The sequence below is a fragment of the Orcinus orca genome, chromosome 11 (assembly GCF_937001465.1).
Source record: "Orcinus orca chromosome 11, mOrcOrc1.1, whole genome shotgun sequence".
Taxonomy (NCBI): Eukaryota; Metazoa; Chordata; class Mammalia; order Artiodactyla; family Delphinidae; genus Orcinus; species Orcinus orca.
In genome coordinates this window covers 76843469-76867386 of record NC_064569.1, presented here as the reverse complement: position 1 = coordinate 76867386, position 23918 = coordinate 76843469, and the positions used below count along the sequence as shown (strand labels likewise).

The 23918-nt window shown below is 37.8% G+C and overlaps 1 protein-coding gene across 1 annotated transcript in view; it reads left to right on the top strand.

Moving 5' to 3' along the window:
• Nucleotides 1-23918, top strand: part of CEP83 (centrosomal protein 83) — a 112012-nt gene that overhangs the window by 56082 nt on the left and 32012 nt on the right. Inside the window, exons 5-8 of the mRNA XM_049695042.1 lie at nucleotides 5424-5516; nucleotides 7391-7522; nucleotides 17532-17781; nucleotides 20820-20953. Coding sequence (XP_049550999.1) covers nucleotides 5424-5516; nucleotides 7391-7522; nucleotides 17532-17781; nucleotides 20820-20953 — 609 coding nt within the window. The remainder of the gene's footprint in view (nucleotides 1-5423; nucleotides 5517-7390; nucleotides 7523-17531; nucleotides 17782-20819; nucleotides 20954-23918) is intronic.

The following is a 23918-nucleotide window of genomic DNA, read 5'->3' as shown; positions in this document are numbered from 1 at the left end:
TGGTGCTGAATTCTCTTAGCTTTTGCTTGTCTGTAAAGCTTTTGATTTCTCCATCAAATTTGAATGAGATCCTTGCTGGGTAGAGTAATCTTGGTTGTAGGTTCTTCCCTTTCATCACTTTAAATATGTCATGCCACTCCCTTCTGGCTTGTAGAGTTTCTGCTGAGAAATCAGCTGTTATTCTTATGGGAGTTCCCTTGTATGTTATTTGTCATTTTTCCCTTGCTGCTTTCAGTAATTTTTCTTTGTCTTTAATTTTTGCCAGTGTGATTACTATGTGTCTCAGTGTGTTTCTCCTTGGGTTTATCCTGTATGGGACTCTCTGTGCTTCCTGGACTTTGGTGGCTATTTCCTTTCCCATAATATTAGGGAAGTTTTCAACTATAATCTCTTCAGATATTTTCTTGGGTCCTTTCTCTCTCTCTTCTCCTTCTGGGACCCCTATAATGTGAATGTTGTTGTGTTTAATATTGTCCCAGAGGTCTCTTAGGCTGTCTTCATTGCTTTTCATTCTTTATTCTGTTCTGCAGGAGTGAATTTCACCATTCTGTCTTCCAGCTCACTTTATCCGTTCTTCTGCTTCAATTATTCTGCTATTGATTCCTTCTAGTGTATTTTTCATTTCAGTTATTGTATTGTTTATTTCTGATTGTTTGTTCTTTAATTCTTTTAGGTCTTTGTTAAACATTTCTTGCATCTTCTTCATCTTTGCCTCCTTCCTTTTTCCGAGGTCCTGGTTCAGCTTCACTGTCATTATTCTGAATTCTTTTTCTGGAAGGTTGCCTATCTCCACTTCATTTAGTTGTTTTTCTGGGGTTTTATCTTGTTCCTTCATCTGGTACATAGCCCTCTGCCTTTTCAGCTTGTCTGTCTTTCTGTGAATGTGGTTTTTGTTCCACAGGCCGCAGGATTGTAGTTCTTCTTGCTTCTGTTGTCTGCCCTCTGGTGGATGAGGCTATCTAAGAGGCTTGTGCAAGTTCCCTGATGGGAGGGACTGGTGGCAGGTAGAGCTGGGTGTTGCTCTGGTGGGCAGAGCTCAGTAAAACTTTAATCCGCTTGCCTGCTGATGGGTGGGGCTGGGTTCCCTCCCTGTTGGTTGTTTGGCCTGAGGCATCCCAACACTGGAGCCTACCTGGACTTTTTGGTGGGGCTAATGGCGAACTCTGGGAGGGCTCAAGCCAAGGAGTAGTTCCCAGAACTTCTGCTACCAGTGTCCTTGTCCTCACAGTGAGACACAGCCACTCCTCGCCTCTGCAGGAGACCCTCCAACACTAACAGGTAGGTCTGGTTCAGTCTCCTATGGTGTCACTGCTCCTTCCCCTGGGTCCCGATGAGCACACTACTTTGTGTGTGCCCTCCAAGAGTGGACTCTCTTTTTCCCCCAGTCCTGTCAAAGTCCTGCAATCAAATCCCACTAGCCTTCAAAGTCTGATTCTCTGGGAATTCCTCCTCCCATTGACAGACTCCCGGGTTGGAAAGCCTGACATGGAGCTCAGAACCTTCACTCCAGTGGGTGGACTTCTGTGGTATAAGTGTTCTCCAGTTTGTGAGTCACCCACCCAGCAGTTACGGGATTTGATTTTATTGTGATTGCACCCCTCCTACCATCTCATTGAGGCTTCTCCTTTGTCTTTGGATGTGGGGTATCATTTTTGGTGAGTTCCAGTGTCTACCTGTTGATGATTGTTCAGCAGTTAGTTGTGATTCCGGTGCTCTCGCAAGAGGGAGTGAGCGCACATCCTTCTGCTCCACCATCTTGAACCAGTCTCCTCCCCAATATCATTTATTGAAGAGGCTGTTTCAGGCCTTGAATTCCAGTCTGTAATCCATTTTGAGTTAATTTGTATATGGTGTAAGATAGTCGTCTAGTTTTATTTTTTTGCATGTGGTGGTCCAGTTTTCCCACCAGTATCACTTATTGAAGAGGCTTTCCTTCCTGCAGTGTATTTTTTTCTTTTGTCATAGATTAAATGTCCATATATGCATGGGCTTTTTTCTGGGCTCTCTATATTCTGTTCCATTGATCTATGTGTCTGTTTTTGTGCCGGTATCATACTGTTTTGATTACTATAGCTGTGTAGTATAGTTTGAAATCATGGAGTGTGATACCGCCAGCTTTGTTCTTATTTCTCAAGATAGTTTTGGCTATTCAGAGTCTTTTGTCATTCCATACAAACTTTAGAATTATTTCTTCTGGTTCTGTGAAATCTGCCACTGGCATTTTGTAGGGATTGCACTGAATCTGTAGATTGCTTTGGGTAGTATGCATATTTTAACAATATTCTTCCAATCCATGAGCATGGAATATTTTTCCATTTTTTGAGTATCTTCAGTTTTTTTCATCTGTGTCTTATAGTTTTCAGTGTACAGTTTTTCCCGTCCTTGGTCAAATTTATTCTTAGGTCTTTTATGCCTGGTAAATATTTATTGGATGCTAGACATTGTGAATTTTACTTTGGTGAGTGCTAGATATTTTTGTATTCTGGTAAATATTCTTAAGCTTTGTTCTGGGACACAGTTCCTTGGAAACAGTTTTATCATTCTGAGTCTTGCTTTTAAGATTTGTTAAGTGAGAACAGATTAGTGTTTAGTGCTAATTATTCCCACTACTGAGAGCCTTCTGAGTACTCTACTCGTATCTCTCTGGAATGAAGTTTTAAGTCTGGCTTTTGGGAAAAGGAACTCTGTGAGAGCTCTAAATACTCATCCCTCTAATCCTTTCAGGTGGTCCTTTGCCATGGCCAGGAAGCTTTTGCAAAGCTCACCTTCTGTGTTTTCTGTCTCTTAGGGATCTTTCTTGCTTCATTATGTCCAATGTCTTGAAAACCATTGGGTTTTTTTTTTGTTCAGTCTTTTGTTTGTTTCAGGCAGGAGGGTAAACCTGGTCTCTATGCCATCTGCTGGCAGTGGAAGCACTTTTTTTTTTTTTTTTTTTTGCGGTATGTGGGCCTCTCACTGTTGTGGCCTCTCCCGTTGCGGAGCACAGGTTCCGGACGCGCAGGCTCAGCGGCTATGGCTCACGGGCCCAGCCGCTCCGCGGCATGTGGGATCTTCCCGGACTGGGGCACGAACCCGTGTCCCCTTCATCGGCAGGCGGACTCTGAACCGCTGCGCTACCAGGGAAGCCCAGCACTTTTATTTTTAATTAAAATATTTTAATTAATTATGGAAATCTCAAACAAGTACAGAAGTATAGTGAGTGGTATGATGCATCCCCACATACCCATCACCCAGCATCAGTAATTACCATCTCTGAGCCAGTCTTGTTTTATCTTTTAACACTTCTGCCTCTGTCTCTCAACCCCTCTGGATTATTTTGAAGCAAATCATATCATCTCAACCCTAAATATTTTAGTATACATCTCTATTATATACCAAAGCAGTTCCTCAAAAGTGTTTCCACAATACCATTTACATACCTAAAGTACTTATTTCTTTGAACCTCTTAGTGTTGTGTCTTTGTTCACGTATTCCTAATTTTCTCACAGTTTTGCTTGTTTGTTGTTATTTTTAAAGTTGGTTTGTTTGAAAAAGCATCCAAATAAAATTTACTTATTCTTTTTTAATTACCATTCCTTCTCACTTTGGACTTGAAATTATTACAGACTCTTGACATCATAAACCATAATAACAGGATCTTTCCACCTGGTTTCTTTAGCCCCATTTACTGCCTCTCCTTCCCATAGCCACCAGTTCTCTCCCACCAAAACTTTTGATCCATCTTGCTTCTTCCTAAAATATACATATGGTAATGCTTATTCACCTTCAGTGAATAAGCAAGGTGCAGAAAAATGTGTATGGTATGCCTTTCTTTATAGAAAAATTAGAAGTGGTATATATGCTTATATATCTGTGTACTGCTTCAAGAAGGATACATAAATTATTGACAGTGGTGGCTTCCTAAGAGGGAAACTAGATGACTGAAGTGAGAAGACTTAGTGTTTTAATATTATATTTTATTTTGTTTGAATTATTTTATTTATGTAATTTATTCATTTTAAGTAAAAGGAAAAATTTTTTAAATACTGAGTAAATTATAAGAATATGAACTTGGTGTTCAGGAAGCTTCCACTGTGTGGCTCCCACCTCTTTTCCGTTTGTTTCCAGCCAGGATGCAGCTCTCCAAGGTGGCGTTTAATGGAAGTGTGTCAGCATGGCCTTGGTGTCACAGAGTCTAGAGATTACTACCAACATTAACACAGGGGCGCAGGATTCTAAATTTTCTGTAGTGCTTAGGGTGGTTCTACCTAAAATGCCTTTAGGTCACCTTTGAGGATCATTTTTCTCCCCAGGGCATTTAATATTTTATCCATTCTTTGGTTTTGGGTTCTACCTAAGCTTTAGTTTTCCCATTCCTTTGATGTGCCATTCTTTCTGTCCTAAATATCTTTTTTGTTCATCTTTACCTTTCTGGTAAGCCTGTATTGCCTATTTTTATAGGTATTCGTATGTATAAATTATTTTTCACTTGAAAGTTTGAACTTTTTATGGGGAGAGATATACTTCCTTTGAGGTTTTGTAATCTTTAGCAAGTTTGACTCTGTGTGTTTCAGTTTTGATAAAAAGGGGTATGATAATGTAGCTATATTCTGGATTGTTGTAGGGATTAAATAAATTAATGCATGTAAGGAATTTAGAACAGTATGTTATGTAGATTATAGTATGTTGCACAATGCTTTACATATAGGAGGCATTCATTCAGTAAAGTTTTTGGAATATTTGGAGTATTGATGAATAAACAAATGAATATTATTCTTGGTTTTCAGAGATTAATGTAAATACAAACTAGGTCTTTTTTTTTTTTTTTTTTACAACTAGTATTCATTAATTAATTGATTCAAGAAATAATCGAGTGTTTCCTTTGTGCTAGGCAGTAGTGCGAGGTTTCGGGAACACATGGTGACTAAAGACTAATTTGTGTTCTTTTAAGGAGCTTACGTAAATACTTATTGAAATATGAGTTCTATAAGAGTATAACATGGAGGAGCCTAAAGTAATTTTGCTGGTAAATATCAGCTTTCTCTGATTGAAAATAAGTCTGAAGAATTTCCTGTGGTATACCAAATTGTTATACCTTTATTTTGCTTGCTTTAGAAAATAGAATCAGCCACTGTATCCAACATGATAATCTTAGCTGCCAACATAGTTTTTCCTATTAATAACAATAATAATAATCAGTAATTGTCTTTACCTCATGTTAATGGAATTTTGGACATCTCTGAGAGCTTGAAATTGAGTTTCTTTGTTTCAAATGATGGTTCTATTTATATAATAGTTATTGTAAAATTAGGTATATCATGAAATTTCTATTAGTTTAATTTCATTGTCATAATTAGGAGAGAAGCTTTGAAATTTGTCTGATTCTTCCATTTAATATTTGTGATTTCATATTTAGAATTGTTTTATAATTTTCTACATATTAGGTATTAAGTCCACAAAAGTTGGAATTGTTACGAGCTGAAATACAACAAGAACTAGAAACTCCAATGAGAGAATGTTTCAGGCATCTGGATGAAGTAAGTAATTTGTATAGAAGGACTGTGTGCATTTATCTACATGTGACTGTGAAAGGCTTGAGGAAAAGCATCATTCTACTCAAAAGCCCTGCAACAGCTTCTGTTCTTACTCAGAGTCCTTATAGCAGCCTTTAAGACTGCACACGGTCAGATCCCATTCTTGTGTCCACATTTGGCCTTCTTGGTGTTTCTTTGGCACTTCAGAAACGGTGCAGTTCAAGTCTTTGCCCTAGCTGTTATTCCTGCCACATATCTCTTGGCTAATTTTCTCATCTTTTTCAAGTCTGCTGAAATTTCACCTTTCCAGTAGGGCCTACTTTGACCAACCCCTGCCTCCTTTTAGTATTGCAACTTGCCTTTCCTGTCACTCTTTAGACTTTTGGATACCCATTTACCCTGCTCTACTTTTTATTTTTCTCTAGTATTTATAATCTTCTCATATGCTATATAATATTTATTGTGCTTATTTTTAAAATTTTCCCTTTTACAACTGCTAGAATGTAAGTTGTATGAAAGGAGGAACCTTTATCTGGTTTTGTTCACTGTTAGAGTCCACGTTCCTAAAACACTTCCTAGCATACAACAGGTTCTCAATTAATGTTTTCTGAATGAAAGAATGAATTTCATGCAGCCTCAGAAAAGTAAAAATTTGTTAGTTTTTCTTCAGATTGAGATCAATCTCCTCATATGAAATGTTGGTATGATGTGACTGAATGTTTAATAAAGGGAACAGGAAGAGATGACAGATATTGACTATATTATGTACTATCCTAGACATTTTATACGTTATCTTATTTAATAAACATACTGGGCCTTATACATACAAATGAATATTGTCCCCCTCAAAATGGTCCCCTTTGGAAAGTTGTAGACTAGTGATGCTGTCATTGCACAAAACAGTTGTGGGAATCCTCTTTTATAAATGATTTTCTGGCTTGATAAAGTCATCTTTTCAATATCATCCTGATGGGTAACCAGAGCATTATGGTTTAGGAGTAGATTTGATTTTGGATTATAAAAAATTACTTAAGTCTGAGGCAGGTGATCAAGTTAAGTAAAAGCATGTGTTTTTTTTTTTAAAAAAGTATGTTTCTGATAAAATCACAAAACCCACTTTCTTGGTTTGTAAACAGGCTTAGAAATCTTTCAACTAAAGATTTATAGTGAGCTGAGTATTTTAGGAGGCATGCTTTCCTTGTTAATTCCCTGATGTATGTTGGAATAGTGTCTCCATCTTCCTGCTCTGTTACCTGAGTTTTTATTGAGATTCAGAGTGCCAGCAGCTTTTGAAGTGTTAGGAAGCAGAATTTTAGAGCATAGGCATTGCATGTGTTCTTGGTTAGTCAGGAGAGTTGGTGCTACATATATACTTCAGACTAGTGTGTTGAATTGGACTATCATTGTAATATTTGACTGAACCTTGAGTTACTGTACTAAACATTCAAATAATCATTTACCTACTTAGAATTCATCCTTTTTGACTTCTAAGGGGGTATTTTATATTTTATTACAGAATTTTAAAAATCTATTTTGAAAGGTGTGCTACATTTTTAAATATTATTTTATTAAGCCCAGAGGTCAAAAGTTTTGACATGCTAATACATTTTTATTATTAGAGTCAGTGAGGAAATAAGATTAATTGAAGGGTAATTTGTTTTACTGATACCTTTTCAGGAGTGTGCTAGTTCTGTTTGTAGCATTCTTGTCATGAGAACTTTTCCAAGATTTGTTTATACTTCTGTTAAGCTTAATTTTTTACTTTTAGAATGGCTCTTAGTATAAAACAATTTAAAATTTTTGAAAAGGTGATTTTTGAAGTGAGTACAAATTTCATTTATAAATTTGTGATAAATTACAATCTTCTTTTAATTTAGGAAGTAGAAAAGTATAGAGCTGAATATAATAAACTTCGCTATGAGCATACATTTCTCAAATCAGAATTTGAACACCAGAAAGAAGAATGTGCACGTATTTTAGAAGAAGAAAAAATAAAATATGAATCAGAGGTGAGTGACTGATTATACTAGTTTAGTCTTTATCCTGCTAGTCAATAAAATTTTATGATTTTATATTTTTTGTGAATCTCAACCTAAAGTTGATTGCATAATTGTTTTATTAATTAATGGTTAAGTATTTGTCATGATTTTCATCTGCTCTATAGCAACATTTTTCTGGTGAATGTTCTTTTTGGACTGTTAAAAGAGGAAAAGATGAAGAAAATTTATTTTGCCCCAGTCAGTGGAGATAGATAGCAGAGACAGACTTCTCTTTGCAAATACAGTTTGTCTGTGTGATTGCTTATTTAGCACTGTCCCCCTCTACTTATTGGAATCAGACCATGTTCAGGAGAGCTCTGGGTGTCAGCCCATGCTCCTTGTTTCCACTGATACAAACAAGGGGTTTATACATTAGGGTGTGCCCATCACCATCACTTCGTTCTTTCTGGCATCTACAACTGCAACGTTCTGTCTCTGATGCCTATAGCCTATACCCCTATTCTCTATCTATTAAGTTTGGCAGCCTCTCTTCTCATTTTGTCGTTTGTCTCCTAATTTTGCCAAAAACGAGGTTTGTGTCTCTTATTCTTCATGTTGCTTTTAGGTGATTTTTCAGGATGGAAAGAGAGAAATATCAGTTTTATGTTGCTATATTCAAATAAGAAATCTAATGCTAGTTGAATTTATTAAAAAATAGCTTGTTGTCCGTACTTACATGAAGCATTCTATGTACAAACACATCTTCATAATACATTTATTGCATTGACTTTATTTGGAATTAAGAGCTAAAATATATTCTCCTTCCTTTACCAATTACTAATTGGATCAGACTGATTTCTTCTTATCAGTGAGCAAATTCCTCCATGATTGTTTGAAAAGTAAGAAGTTGAATGAGCTTTGGATCATTTGAGTCCATTAAGAATTTGGTACAAAAAAACTATAAATAATTATAGTCTTTTTCATTAAAAAATTATTTATTTTTTTTTACATATGATCTCATGTCTATTATGGTCAGTGATATGGAGCAGGACCGTCTTATTTTCTCCATTTTAAATGGCGACACTGAAGCACGAGATAAGTGACTTGCCCAAAGTCTTACAGAAACTCAGCAGCCAAGTTAACAGTAGAGCTCAGGTACCCCAACTCCTACCCAGAGTTTTAAGTTTCAAATTATTAATGATTTGAGGTTGCCATGCTAATTAGGGGCCATCTAACCACTGTAATATTGTAGAGAGATCAATTGATTTATATTATGTAAGATTTTGAAAGATTTTGAGTCTGTAATTATGATAGACTTAAAGGAACTACATATAAAAATTTTCCTGTGGAAAAAAAAGAATGATAAAAAGATTTCCAACCTAAAATGTAGGTTTAGTATATTGAAGAGTAACTACTGAGGCTGAAGATAGTGATGCTTTATTTTATACTTTGCTTTTAAAGTCTAATGTTGATGTTTATCTGGTAATGATTATTTGTATTCTGTAGTTTCTAGTTTTATTGTGTTTTTAAAGAATGAAACCTGCATCTGAAACCTGATGCCTATTCTATTTTTCACCCATGAAAGACCAAATGATATTCATTAAAAATTTTAAGGTGCCAGTGGCATCTTAAATAATTTTCTAATTGGAATGTCTTATGACATTCTTAGAAATCTGGAGATAAACGGCTAGCTAAGAAGCTATGATTAGTAAAGGCTAGAAAAGTAAAACTTTCTAATAAGACTGAAGTTCTCGTTTGAGTGTGTTTCATGTTTGATAATTGCAGTCATCGTTGCTTTTGTTGTGGTCATCCATTTACAATGCTTGGTGTCAGCTTATCTCTTGTAAAAATAAAATACAGTGTGTGTGTGAGTTGTGGGGGAAAAAAAAAGACTGAAGTTTTCTCCTTTCTACTTCCTAGTTGATTATGCAGGAGTAATATTAATTAGTGGATAATTGGGTGTCTGCTTTCATTCCATCACTTATCTTTACACTCCAGTTTCTCTTTACAATTAAAGTAAAAACTAGTGAGATGATGTGGACACAAAACAGCAGTAAAACTTCAAAGTAAAGCCTACTCTTGCCATCTATCAACTTTACAATTTTAACTGGTATAAAATATATTAGCTTGGTGTACTAAAAATAATTGGATTTTCTTGCATTAATTAAGGAATCACACAATACTGTACATTTTCACTTCTACAGATAAAAGAAATAACTGAATATTCTTTAGTGTTTTGTTTCATAGGGGAATACTTGAGGAAGATTTTGTCAGTGTTTTCCTGAGGAGCACTCTAGGAATTCACATGTCCCTCATGATATTTTGAAGTTTAAAAAGTATATGAAAGAAGATATCTTTATGAAAAAGATAATGGCGTGATTTCTCAGTGCATTTGACTGTATACAGATGAAATTCTGAAGTTACATATATAGTTGTTATTTGGAAGTGGTACTAGTGTGTTTATATTTTATTAGGACTCTGATTTTATATTATTCTGCAAATAGTAATGAAGAGCAATACAAAGAGTTTTAGGTACAGGTGATTGTAATGTAGCCTGAATGAGTGAAAGAGTAATCCAGTGGAGATACTAAGATCTTGAGAGAGGGCAGTGAGCACTGCATCATATGAAGACCTGTCAGTGACACAGTACATAGTGACAGGTCTCCGAGATTATTCCATCATGCTTTCCAAACTGGCTGAGCTCTACCTTGGCTTGTATGGGGCTGGTGAGAAGCCAAATTTCCTATGGCAAAGAAGGAGAACTTCTTTGGGTCCCTGTTACCACATGCTGTTTTTTCATTATAGCACTGGTAGCACAGAACTTGATAATGCACTCCTTCTTTGGGTCCTTATCCTGACATGTATGTCGGTAGACATCATGAAATCTCTCAAAACACTTCTTTTTTGTTCTGATAGGTTTTGAAGTTCTATCTGGAGTGCTGCTTTAGGTCCCGGTGGGTTCCGTTATCTGAAATATTCCAAGTTCTCTAACTTACATCCTTCTCAGATTACTCTGAACTATTGATACATTACAATAGATAAAAGTCTCCCAAATTAAAATTAAATTACTTCACAGTTGGAATTCTCTGGAATTGATTTTAGCAAACTTTTAAGAAGGGCTTTGTGAAATTTTACTCATTAAACTTTTCTGTGAAAGCAGTTTTGAATATCTCAAAAACTTAACTTTTTGCCTGTAAAATTTTAAACATTTTAGATGTTCATTTAGCATGACATGGGGAACGGACTTAACTTCTCTGTGCATCAGTGTCCTCATCTATAAAATGGTGTTGTCAGTAGTATCTATCTCATGGAGTTGTTTTGAGGATTTAATAAATTAATGTGTGTAAAGTGCTTAGACCACACATAGTAAGCCTTCAATAAATGGTAGTTGCTATTATCATTATTTAAAGTTCCACGTGCTCAGATTTCTTGAGTATATGATCTTGTCCTTTACTTGAGCATATTAGAGTTTTCAGTGTCAGGTCTGCACTTAGATCCTCTAAGTATTTTGAGGGCATATCTCATTACAGTGCCTGCATCCCCCATCTTCATCTCACCATCATTCTGACTGCTCTGCTTTCAGGTGCTCTCTGCCCTAGCTTTTCCTATCAGTCACAGTTAGTTATCTTTCTTTTACTACACTCATGACCTCTCGGGGCCTGAGAAAGGCATATGTTTATTATCCCTATTCTCTTGTTCAGTTTGAGTAGAATTCTTCTAAAGACACTGAACATCACCTCATTTCCCAACAGTTCTTGCATCCCATCGTCTGATCTTTCCATATTTATGTCTGGAGGCAAATACATGGTCATGGGGAGAAAGTTCTTAGTACTGTCTTTCTCTTACTAGGAGAAAGTAAGGAGTTTAAGGAAAGGAGATGTTATCTTCCAAAATTAGATTAAAATATGAACTTAAATCTGTAAATAATTTAAGTGCTACCTTCTTCTTAGTGTAAATAAATGAGAAAATGGTTTTGTTTTCCATCATTTATATAGGAAAAATCAATTCTAATACATATGGGGAAAAGGGGAAACTTGGAATAATAGGAATATAAAAAGGTAAGCTAACTTGACTTTAGAAACAAAGATCAGGGAACTTGAAATTTCATGTGCAAAATGTTTACCATAATGCCTGGCAAATAGTAAATATTCAAATTAATGGTATTATCACTATTAGTACCTGACAGCATTAATCATAGTACTAATTTTCATAATAAATATAGTAGATATTTTTAAATAGATTTCATATTTGTAAGTGAGAAGCTACAGAAGTTGAAGAAGTGAAAGAAAACAAATTTGTATTTAATTTACTGGGAGAAGCACTTTATAATTCTTTGAATTTTGTCAACAACCCTAGAGATTAGATAATCATTATTCCCATTTTATAAATGAGAAAACGCTCATGAAGCACTGAGAGACTGGTTCAAGGTTGGACAGCTAGTAGGTGGTAGAGCCAGGAATCAAATCTAGGTAGTCTGGGAGTTTCTGCTTCTGGCCATCATAGAGTTTTAGGGGCTGAATTTAACTTAAGGTGCTGACTAAAAACTGGGACAAAATATAGGAAGCTGTGGTTTTCAGACACTAGAAAACAGGTAGTACGTACTAGGCAGTGATCCCTAAAAGAAGGAAACAAATAAAATGAGCTCTGAGAGATTGCCTCATCTTATGTCCACCAGAGTGGAAAGGCCACCTAATGCGTGGTGCATTGCATAGAAGACTCAGAAGGATTTTATCTCAGTAGTAGGGCCAAATTAGCCCCACAATAGTGGCTACTCTGGTTCTGCCTAACAAGTGTAAAAGAAAGATTTGAAAGGATCAAACTATTCCTAAGTAACTTAACTGAATAATAGAACAAAGATTTAAACGTACCTAAAGGAATACAAAAGAACCTAACATTAAAATGAAATAAAATAAAAATAAACTTCAGAATGTCTGACATCCAGGATAAAAGGACTGGGTTCATAGTTGTATTCTACCAAACATTTAAGGAAGAAATTATACCCCGTCTTTACAATTTCTTTCAAAAGATAGAATCAGAAGGAATCTTCTTAATTCATTCCATGAAGCCAGCATTACCCTAATACCTAATCCAAACAAAGACGTTACAAGAAGACGATAGACCAGACTCTCCCATGAACAAAGATGCAAGAATGCTCGATGCCACGTCGTTAGATCCCACATGCCGTGGAGCACCTAAGCCCGTGTGCCACAACTCCTGAGCCTGTGCTCTAGAGCCTGGGAGCCACAACTACTGGAGCCCGTGCTCCGTAACAAGAGAAACCACCAAAATGAGAAGCCCGCACACCACAGCGAAGAGTAGCCCCCACTCACCACAGCTAGAGCAAGCCCGTGTGCGGTGACGAAGGCCCAATGCAGCCAAAAATAAGTAAAATAAAATAAAAAAATAATAAAGAATCCTCAGCAAAATATTAGCAAATTGAAATCAACAATGTATAAAAATAATAATGCATCATGAACAAGTAGGATTTATTTCAGGCGTTCAAAGCTGGTTCAACATTAGAAAATGAACTAATGTAATTCATCACATCAGTAGGCCAAAGAAGAAAAATCACATCATCATATCAATAGATACAGAAAAAGTTGTTGATAAAAGCCAACACCCATTCATGATAAAACTGTCAGCAAACTAGGGCTAGAGGGGAGCTACCTCAACTTGATAAAGAACATCTATAAAAAAAAGTACAACTAACGTCATACTTAGTGGTGTGAAACCAGAAGCTGTCCCACTAAAATCAGGGAACAAGGCAAGGATGTCCCCTCTTACCACTCCTTTTCAGTATTGTACTGGAGTCTTAGCTAATACAATAAGACAAGAAAAGGAAATAAAAGACATACAAATTTGGAAGGAAGAAATAGAGCTGTCTTTGCTTATAGATACATGATTGTGCAGAAAATCTGAAACAATCAATAAAAAACTCCTGGAACTAATCCAGCTTTTACAGTGGAGTTGCAGGATACAAGGTTAATATACAAATGGCAGTCACTTTCCTATATGACAGTAATCAACAAGTGGAATCTGAAATTAAAAACATCATTTGCATTAGCACCCCCTCCAAATGAAATACTTAAAAAAATATGTAGAAGATCTAAATGAAGATCTGATGAACATAATCAAAGGATGAATGGAGTGGTATTTCACCTTCATGGAGAGGAAGACTTAATGTTGCCAAGATGTCTGTGCTTCCCAGCTTAATCTGTAGATTAAGTACAATCCCAATCAAAACCCCAGCAAGTTTTGTGGATATTGGCAAACTGATTCTAAAGCTTATAGAGAGCGGCAAAAGACCCAGAATAGCCAGCACAATATTGAAGAACAAACTTGAAGGACTGACTATAAAGCTATGGTAATCAAGACAGTGTGCTGTTGGCAAAAGAACAGACAAACGGATTAATAGAACAGACCAGAGAGTTGAGAAATAGACCCATAGAAATAGCATCATCTGTTCTTTGACAGAGGAGAAAAGGCAGAGTAGAGAAAAATTATCTTTTCAACAAATGATGCTAAAACAACTAGACATGCAAATGCAAAAAAAAAAAAAGTGGATCTAGACACAGACCATACAACTTTCCAGAAATTAACACAAAATAGATTATAGACCTAAATGTAAAACTTAAAATTATCAGACTCCTAGAAGATAATGTAGGGAAAAACCTAGATGACCTTGGGTTTGGTGATGACTTAGATACACCACCAAGATATGGTACTTGATACATGAAAGAAATAATAAGTTAGACTTCATTGAAGTAAAAACTTTCCACTCTGAAAGACACTCTATTTTTTTTTTTTTTTTTTTTTTTTTGCGTTACGCGGGCCTCTCACTGCTGTGGCCTCTCCCGCTGCGGAGCACAGGCTCCAGACGTGCAGGCCCAGTGGCCATGGCCCATGGGCCCAGCCGCTCCGCGGCATGCGGGATCCTCCCGGACCGGGGCATGAACCCACGTCCCCTGCATCGGCAGGCGGACTCCCAACCACTGCGCCACCAGGGAAGCCCTGAAAGACACTCTAGAGAATGAGAAGAGAAGCCATAGGCTGGGAGAAAATATTTGAAAAAGATATATCTGATAAAGGACTGTTACCCAAAATATACAACGAACTCAAACTCAACAATAAGAAAACAAACAACTGGATTAAAAAAATGGGCCAAAGACCTTAACAAACATCTCACCAAAGAAGATATACAAATGGCAACTTAGCACCTGAAAAGATGTTGAACATCATATGTCATTAGGGAATTCAGGACTTCAAGGGAGATGACATGTGAATCTGAGATTGGAGGAAAAGGGGAGAGCGGAGGCTGTGTCCACGATCTTTACCCAGAGGATGGATAGCAGTGATTGAATATGAGCTCCTCCAGAACAGAGGTTTTATGATTGTAGTTGACCCTTGAACAACATGGGGTTTGAATGGTGCGGGTCCACTTATACCTGGATTTTAAAAAATAAATACACATACAATACTGCATATAAGTGGACCTGCACCATTCAAACCCATGTTGTTCAAGGGTCAACTACACAATCCATGGTTGGTCGAATCGGCAGATGTAGAACCCGCCCATACAGAGGACTGATTTGAGCCCTTGGTTTTTGGTATCTGTAGCAGGTCCTGGAACCAATCCTGTTAGATACTGAGAGCCGGCTGGCTGTCTCTGCTTATCTGCTAGGTTCTCTAATGTACCCTTAATACCTAGAGCAGTGCTGCCTATGCAGTAAGTAGTCAATAAATATTTGTTGCATGAACGAATGAATAGAGAAGTTAGAAGGCAGTGATTACCAGTTTTGGGAGGAGTGACTTGGTAGAGAACTCTTGTTAAGGAGTCATAAATGTGAGATCTAATCCTGAATTTGGTATTAGCTAGCTCAGTCCAGAGCTTCAGCTCTCACTTCAACTCTCACTTCAACTATCACATAGATGCCTTTTAAAACTACTGGAGGAAGCAATAACATAGGAAACATGCTGGTCATGAACATTAGCTGTCTGATCCCATATGTAAAATGAAGACTACAGGATAAATTATGGTTACTAAATGCAATTTTATATATAACACTTAGCTCAGCACTTGATCCATATTAAGTACTCAGTAAAGGGCACCATTGTTTGAACCCGAGTTTCATATCGATGAGCTGCCACACCTCTGATATAGCACAGTGGAACAATATTTGGATTTCCTCATGCAAAAGCTAAGTGGTTTCTTAAAGATCTTCCAGCCCAGCCCTTCATTTTAACTGATGCCAAAGTGAAAAAGTGACTTCCACAAAGTCACACACCTGGCTGAAGGAAAGAGAATATGGAGGGAAAAAGGTAGTTGGGGACCAAACCTTGGGGGTAATGTTTATGTAAAGGATGGGAGGAAAAATAGGAGACACTAATTAGTTGAGTTTTTGAGGGCTTGACCCTGAATTTTACAGCTGCCTTCTATAATAAATTTTATTTTCTGGTAAGAAATGGCATTTGCCTTCTGTGGATAGCTCTACCTGTATTTCCCATTGACATCTTTAATTCAGCTTCAGTTTAATGTCCAAAACCTAACTGGAATCACTACATGTTAGAACTGAATAGGATCTTAGAGGGCCTCATTCTAACCTCTCATTTTACAGATGAGGAACACATTCTGCCCTGGGGTGGAGGTCTCACACTTCTTAGATTCACTTATAGCAAAGTGAGCAATCAGTTGTCCCTTGGGCCATTTTTGCCCAGGCTGCAGAGCATTACTTTAAGTCCTTTTGGCTTAGAGTGAGCCTGCTAAGCTCCTCCTGGCTACAACAACCCCTGGTGCTGTTTATAGCCGTTGCTTCTAACTTTCTTTTTTCTTTTTTTTAAACAACTGAATCTTTAAGTTAAATCACCTGAAGAAACCCCATATATAAAAAGAGACTAAAAAGAGGAGCTGCTGTGGTTAACAACAAAGGTTTGTTGGTGGTGATAGTAGGGGATAGGGAGTTGGCGAGATCAGCAGAGGGAAAGAATGAGGTTTGGGTTTTTTTTTTTTTTTTTTTTTTTTTTGCAGTACGCGGGCCTCTCACTGCTGTGGCCTCTCCCGTTGCGGAGCACAGTCTCCGGACGCGCAGGCTCAGCGGCCATGGCTCCTGGGCCCAGCCGCTCCGCGGCATGTGGGATCTTTCCAGACCGGGGCACGAACCCGTGTCCCCTGCATCGGCAGGCAGACTTTCAACCACTGCGCCACCAGGGAAGCCCAAAAGAATGAGTTTTACTGTGATTACTTGGACCCTCATTCCTGGAGGTGAGGGGCCTCTGAAGTGCCTCAGAGGTTAGGAAGCAGTTTGAAATCCCCTGATTTGGGGGCACAGGAGATCTGTCAGTGGTGGTTGGCGTGAATGAGAAGACCACTGGTATTTTTGTTCAACAAGTTCCTTGGTGATTTGTCTACATGCCCTGGAGTAATGATTTTCAGCTCTTTCTTGGATCTGAGAATTAAGAACTAGGCCATCACTACAACTAGGGCTTTAAGAAACTCTCAGCTATTATTTGAAAGCTCTCATCAGTCACATTTGTTGTTACGTATATGGACAAGCAGCTTTTTTTGTAAATTAAGTTGCCTTGGAATAGATGATTTTATTAGTATAGATATAGCCCAAGAATTACTGTCACATGAGGAAAAGCTTAGGAGTAATCAGTTTATGCAAGATCAATATGATCTTGCATAAACCCCTATAATGTTCTGATGAATTTAAAAATACTTGACATATTTTTAATTATTATTTTATAGTATTACTTATAATTTTGAATTTTAGTCAGCAACTGATGAAGCCCTGTGCTAGGCACCACGGGGAGATGGAGGGAAAATAGGACAAGGTCCTTGCCCTCACATTTGAGTCATGCCAAGTACAGAATGAAGAATGTGACATTTTAGGATTTTTTTCCTTTTTACTTCATTTTACCACCTGAGCTTTTTTTTTCATATTGTACAATTTTAAATTTTAATTTACTGACTTGTAAAGCATGTTCATGGCTGAAAATTCGATAATTTAAGGTTGTATGCTTTCTTTCAAATTGTCATCAGATTGCAAGACTGGAGAAAGATAAAGAAGAACTACATAACCAGCTGCTTAGTGTTGACCCCACAAGAGACAGCAAACGAGTGGAGCAACTTGTTCGAGAAAAAGTCCATTTGTGTCAGAAATTAAAAGGTTTAGAGGCTGAAGTAGCAGAATTGAGAGCTGAAAAAGAAAATTCTGGTGCTCAGGTAGAAAATGTCCAGAGAATTCAGGTGCGGCAGTTGGCTGAGATGCAGGCTACAGTCAGATCCCTGGAGATAAGGTTTTAATTGCTTCCCGGTAGACTATCGCGTACTTTTTTTAAAGTGCAGTTGACAAGCCTTTGATTTTTTTTTTTTTTTTTTTTTGCGGTATGCGGGCCTCTCACTGTTGTGGCCTCTCCCGTTGCGGAGCACAGGCTCCAGACGCGCAGGCTCAGCAGCCATGGCTCATGGGCCCAGCCGCTCCGTGGCATGTGGGATCTTCCCGGACCAGGGCACGAACCGGTGTCCCCTGCATCGGCAGGCAGACTCTCAACCACTGCGCCACCAGGGAAGCCCAAGCCTTTGATTTTTTAGGGCATAAATGTCTGCTCACCAATCTAACGCTGACGCATTTGTGGAATCCCAAGAGTATATATACTTTTTGTAAAGAAGAAAGCTCTTGATTCATAAGCAATAGCTATGCTACCATATTTACAAGGGGATTATTTATTCTTTGGGAGTCACGTTGCCTATCTGAAATGATTTAACTTTTACAGTGCCACAGAGTAGAATATGCAAAATTCAAAAAAAAATGGAGTTTCTGAAGACTAAAGTCATCTCAAACCAGAAAGAGCAATTTCTTTCTAGTTATTTCCTTACACTGGGATTCAAGATCTTAAAATCGTAAATCCTGTTTCAACAGAAATACCATACTTATATTATGACAGCTTCTTGCCGGAGTTACAAAATTGAACTTGGCTACTAATGCATATAAGCCTTTACTGAATTATTTCCCTGAGTTCATTAGAGAAAGAAAAGAGCTGGCAGAGCTAAGCTGGTACTCCTAGAGGTATTCTCCTATGAAAGTTCTTGTTTCTGTCGTTGGAGAGGAAAAACTTTTCTTTTACCCTCTTAGGTTCAGAGTTTAAGGGTTGTGAATTAAACGGACAACAGACAGATTAGCAAGAGAAAAGATAGATTTTTATTCATGTACGTAAACAGGAGTTCACAGAAAAATGTGACTCAAAGAGGCAGTAGTAGTTTGGGGCGTATATACCATTCTAATAAGGAAAAGAGAGGGGGAGAAAGGACACTTATAGGAAAAGAAATGACTTTTAGGAAAGATAAACGGGCCCTTAGGAAAACAAATGGCAGATATGATAATTTTGTGATGTTGTTTGTGTAGGTGCTTTCTTATCCTGGTGTTGACTTCTTGTCTTCTGTGATAGAAGTTGGCCTTCCCTAGTTATGAAACCCCAGCGGAGGGAACTTCTAACACTTAAATTCTTTTTTTTTTTTTTTTTTTTTGCGGTACGTGGGCCTCTCACTGTTGTGGCCTCTCCCGTTGCAGAGCACAGGCTCCGTACGCGCAGGCTCAGTGGCCATGGCTCACGGGCCCAGCCGCTCTGCAGCATGTGGGATCTTCCCAGACCGGGGCACGAACCTGTGTCCCCCGCATCGGCAGGTGGACTCTCAACCACTGCGCCACCAGGGAAGCCCTAAATTCTTTTTAGAGGCTCTACTTTTAGACAGATAAGAGGAGTTCAGGAAAAAACTTTGTCCTGTGTCTGTTGATTCTCAAAAGCCTTCACCTCCAAATAATTCTTATTCCACAGTGGCATGTTCTGGACCCCTTTACAGTTTTATTGAGATAATGCTTATTCCTCCTAGTCCTTAGTGTCTTACGTGTAGCAAATATACTAGTTTGATAGTTTTTAAAATTTTATTTTGAGCAGTCCAAAATGTTTTGTTTTCTTCAGAATAGTTGTGAGGTAATTTGAACTGGAGGGAAATTAGTGTGCACCTAGTTTGTAATTAAAATCCAATATCCAAATCCAAAGTAGTGATTTTTTTCTGGACAGCAAACTGGTACAAGAAGTACATTAATATGTTTTGAAGAGTAGAAGTCACCTTTTTATTTTTTGGATGAAGCTTCTGGCAGTATTTAGTGGTTTCCTGAATTTAAATTGTTAGTATCATTGGACCTTAGACATGAGGCAGTTCAGAATGAAGTGTTTATGTTGCCATCCTTCTATCCTTAACGTATTTACACAGTGACAGTGGGATGACTGCGATTGAGTATGGTATGTGATCTCAATGTGAAACTTTGCATTGAGGTCATTTAGAGTGATTATTTTCAGGACCAGTTGAATGATGACAAAAGATGGGAGGTTCTTTCACAAGAGCCTGTATTTCATTTTATCATTTGTCAGATGAAATGAAAATACACACATGACAGGTAGCCTGCCTTTCTTTGATTTTTTTTTTTGTCTATCATTGTGCCTGAAGAGTATCATTTTTTATGTGAGGAAAATAGGGGTTTTTTTTTTTCTGAATTATTTGCTGAATACACTCCTTATCATATTTAAGATATATAGGAAATGAGCTCTTGCAGAACTGAAGCTTATCCTTTAAATGCAAAATGTTTTCATTTTAACTATTTTGAATAGAAGTATTTTTAAAAAGCATTTAGTTTTCCCTTTCTAATTAAAGAGTACTATGAGTATTACCAACTGGAAATTTTCTTGACAGCTTACTTCATTAAGAATATTATGTGATGAGTTCAGGAGCTATTGAGTTCTTTGCCCATACTTCCAGAAGCTCCAGATTAGTCGAGGATTTTGAATTTTTAATCTCTTGGGGATTGTTTTCTAATCTCCATTGATTTTAGATTTTCAGTTCTCACTTCTTACTACTACATGTAAGCCCTCCCCTCTACCTTGTAATATGCTTTTTCATATCTGCTGTGTACTTGAAATCCACCAAAATGCTTGTTTGAATTATGTCCACAATAGTAGTAAATAGGTATCAAGTGAGTGTGTTAGGTTCTCTCTCTCATGAGAGAAGTGTATGGGTTTTATCTTGGTGGAGGCTGTTGATAAGTTGTTTGTCCAGATAACTTTGTTGCATATTTCCTGGAGCAAATATCTTGCATATGAATTCTACCAATTGCTTTGTGAAAACTCTTGTTACTTCGGTATATGTTAATATTGTTGAGGTTTTGAATAATTTTGGGTAGTATGATTATTACATTTATTTAAATAGTGTTTATTTTGTTTTTATATAATTGAAAAATTGTCAACAAATTTTAAAATATTTTATTTTAATAAAAGGCTGAAAAACAGTCAGCTAAACTACAGGCTGAACGCTTGGAAAAAGAGCTACAATCAAGCAATGAACAAAACACTACTTTAATTAGTAAATTGCATAAAGCTGAACGGGAAATAAATACATTGACCAGTAAAGTAAGTTGTCTTAAGTATTTGCTTTATTCTTTAGAATGCTTGAGACTGTTTAATGACAAAGGAATTTTGTGTTTCAGTAGCTTAGTTCCCTACATTGAAGTCTCTTTTTTGATCTTATTCTACCTTCCAAATACATGTAGAAACTGACCAATTCTTTTTTTTTTTTTTAATTTATTTATTTATTTATTTTTGGCTGTGTTGGGTCTTCCTTGCTGCGTGCGTGCTTTCTCCACTTGCGGTGAGCAGGGGCTACTCTTCGTTGCGGTGCGTGGGCTTCTCATTGCGGTGGCTTCTCTTGTTGCGGAGCACGGGCTCTAGGCGTGCGGGATTCAGTAGTTGGGGCACGAGGACTCAGTAGTTGTGGCTTTGGGGCTCTAGAGTGCAGGCTTAGTAGTTGTGGCGCACGGGCTTCATTGCTCTGCAGCGTGTGGGAACTTCCCGGACCAGGGCTTGAACCTGTGTCCCCTGCATTGGCAGGCGGATTCTTAACCACTGCACCACCAGGAAAGCCCCTGACCAATTCTTAACGGCTTTCATTGTGACCACTCTAGTCCAGTTTTTACAATAGCCTCCTAATTGGTCTCTTTACTCTCTACCCTGTCAGAGCTCTGTGTGATCTGGCCCCTGCAATCTTTGCTCAGCCGTCATAGTCCATTTTCCCTCCCGTTCACTTTGCTCTAGCCTCACAGGCCTTCTCACTCTTCTTTGAGCAAGCTTACTTCTACCTCAGGGCCTTTGCACTTGCCCGCCTTGCATGGTCTTCCCTCACATATGTATATAGCTTTCTTCCTCACCCATTTCTCTTTTTTTTTAATTAATTAATTAATTTTTGCTCACGTTGAGTCTTCGTTGCTGCATGCGGGCTTTTCTCTAGTTGTGGCGAGCGGGGGCTACTCTTCGTTGTAGTGCGCAGGCTTCTCATTGAGGTGGTTTCTCTTGTTGCGGAGCATGGGCTCTAGGCATGTGGGCTTCAGTAGTTGTGGCACATAGGCTCAGCAGTTGTGGCTCACAGGCTCTAGAGCGCAGGCTCAGTAGTTGTGGTGTACAGGCTTAGTTGCTCCACAGCGTGTGGGATCTTCCCGGACCAGGGATCAAACCCGTGACCCCTGCATTGGCAGGTGGATTCTGTGTTTTGTTTGTTTGTTTGTTTTTTTGATACAGAAATATGTTTATTAATGCATTAAAACCAAATCTCATGATGAGTTTAAAAATTACTGTAATTTTGAAGCAGTGATAAGTATTAATGATATTTTGAAATATCTACAAAAAATGTAATATGATATGAAAATATCTGTTGCAGGTACTGTTAATACTACAATGGTTTGTAGTCAACATTCATAGTTGAAGTGGAAGGTGGATTCTTAACCACTGCACCACCAGGGAAGCCCCTCCTCACCCATTTCTGATGTTGCCTTATCAGAGAGGACTTTTTTTTCTTCACTTTGTAAAATACCATCTTCCTTCTTCCTCTGCCTTATTCTCTATCTTTTTTACCTGCTTTATATTTCTTCATAGCTCTTAACACCATCTGATATATTTGTTTATTTTTGTCTTTTCTTCTCCCTTTGCCTCAAATATAAGCTCCAAGACAGCAGGGACATTGCTTTTATTACTGTTGTATCTCTGGCTCCTGGAACAGTGCTGGCACACAGTAGACAATAAATATTTGTTAAATGAGTAAATTAATAGCAGCAGCATGATCTGCATTTGTTATTTTATTTTATTTTATTTTTTTTTGCGGTACGCGGGCCTCTCACTGTTGTGGCCTCTCCCGTTGCGGAGCACAGGCTCCGGATGCGTAGGCTCAGCGGCCATGGCTCACGGGCCCAGCTGCTCCACGGCACATGGGATCTTCCCAGACCGGGGCACGAACCTGTGTCCCCTGCATCGTCAGGCGGACTCTCAACCACTGCGCCACCAGGGAAGCCCGCATTTGTTATTTTTAAAAGAATATAATGGTTTGAACACCTTTTTCCCAGGAACTTAGAGGTTTTTTTCCCCCTCAAATGCAATGTATGTAAGGAATCCAGTAACCAGAAGTAGGATAGCAATGATGAAAGTATTTTATAGAATACCGCAGTGAATATCAGCTCTGGAGTCAGACATATTCAAATTCCATTTTTTCCCCTTGCTAGCTGTGTGACCTGGGCAATTTAATTTCTCTCTGAAGACTTTAGCATTTTCCTTTATAAAACAGACTAATACCTACTTTATAGAGTGTGGCAGAGATTAAATGAGATATTATGCATAAAGCACTTAGCATAAGGTCTAATATATAATCACCTGAATATTAGCTATTATTAGTAGTACTTGGGTCAGCTCTAAGAACTTGAAAATAAGACTGATGTCTGAATCAGTGAGATCATGTATTATATTTCTGTCAGAGCAGAGTTATGTAAAATCACCTTAAAAAACAAAATGGTTTCTAGACCAGAGGGAATTTATTGTAGCCTAGTAGAAATATATGAACTTATCTAGAGGAGTAATGCATTCATCGTAAATTCCTTGTCCACAGTCAAACAGTGTTTATGACAGAGGCAAGAGAGAGTTTTAGTTGGCAGAGTGTGAGTATTCTGGTCCCACTGAAGAGATCATTCTTACTGTGGAAAGGAATACCTCAATCTGTTTTAGTTTGTGGCCATGAAATAATCGATTCATCCCATTCCTTTTGTTCTGACTGCATGAGCCCTAAGCAACTTTCTGACTGTTACGTGATTTCCTCTGTAATTTTGTCTACAGGGAGAGAGAACGCACTGGTCCTTCAGAGTTAGAGTATTCTAGTTTCCATTATAGTTTTTTCTCGCAATTAATAAACTGACATTCTGGTTTTATAGATCACTCTTTGTAAACTTTAGTAATGTGAGTTCAACCTTGAGAGTGGTCTTTAAGTGTGGTGACAAAATTTGATTTCTGTGCCTGAAAAGCCAAAGCCATAATATTAGATGTATTAGATGCCACCCTTGGG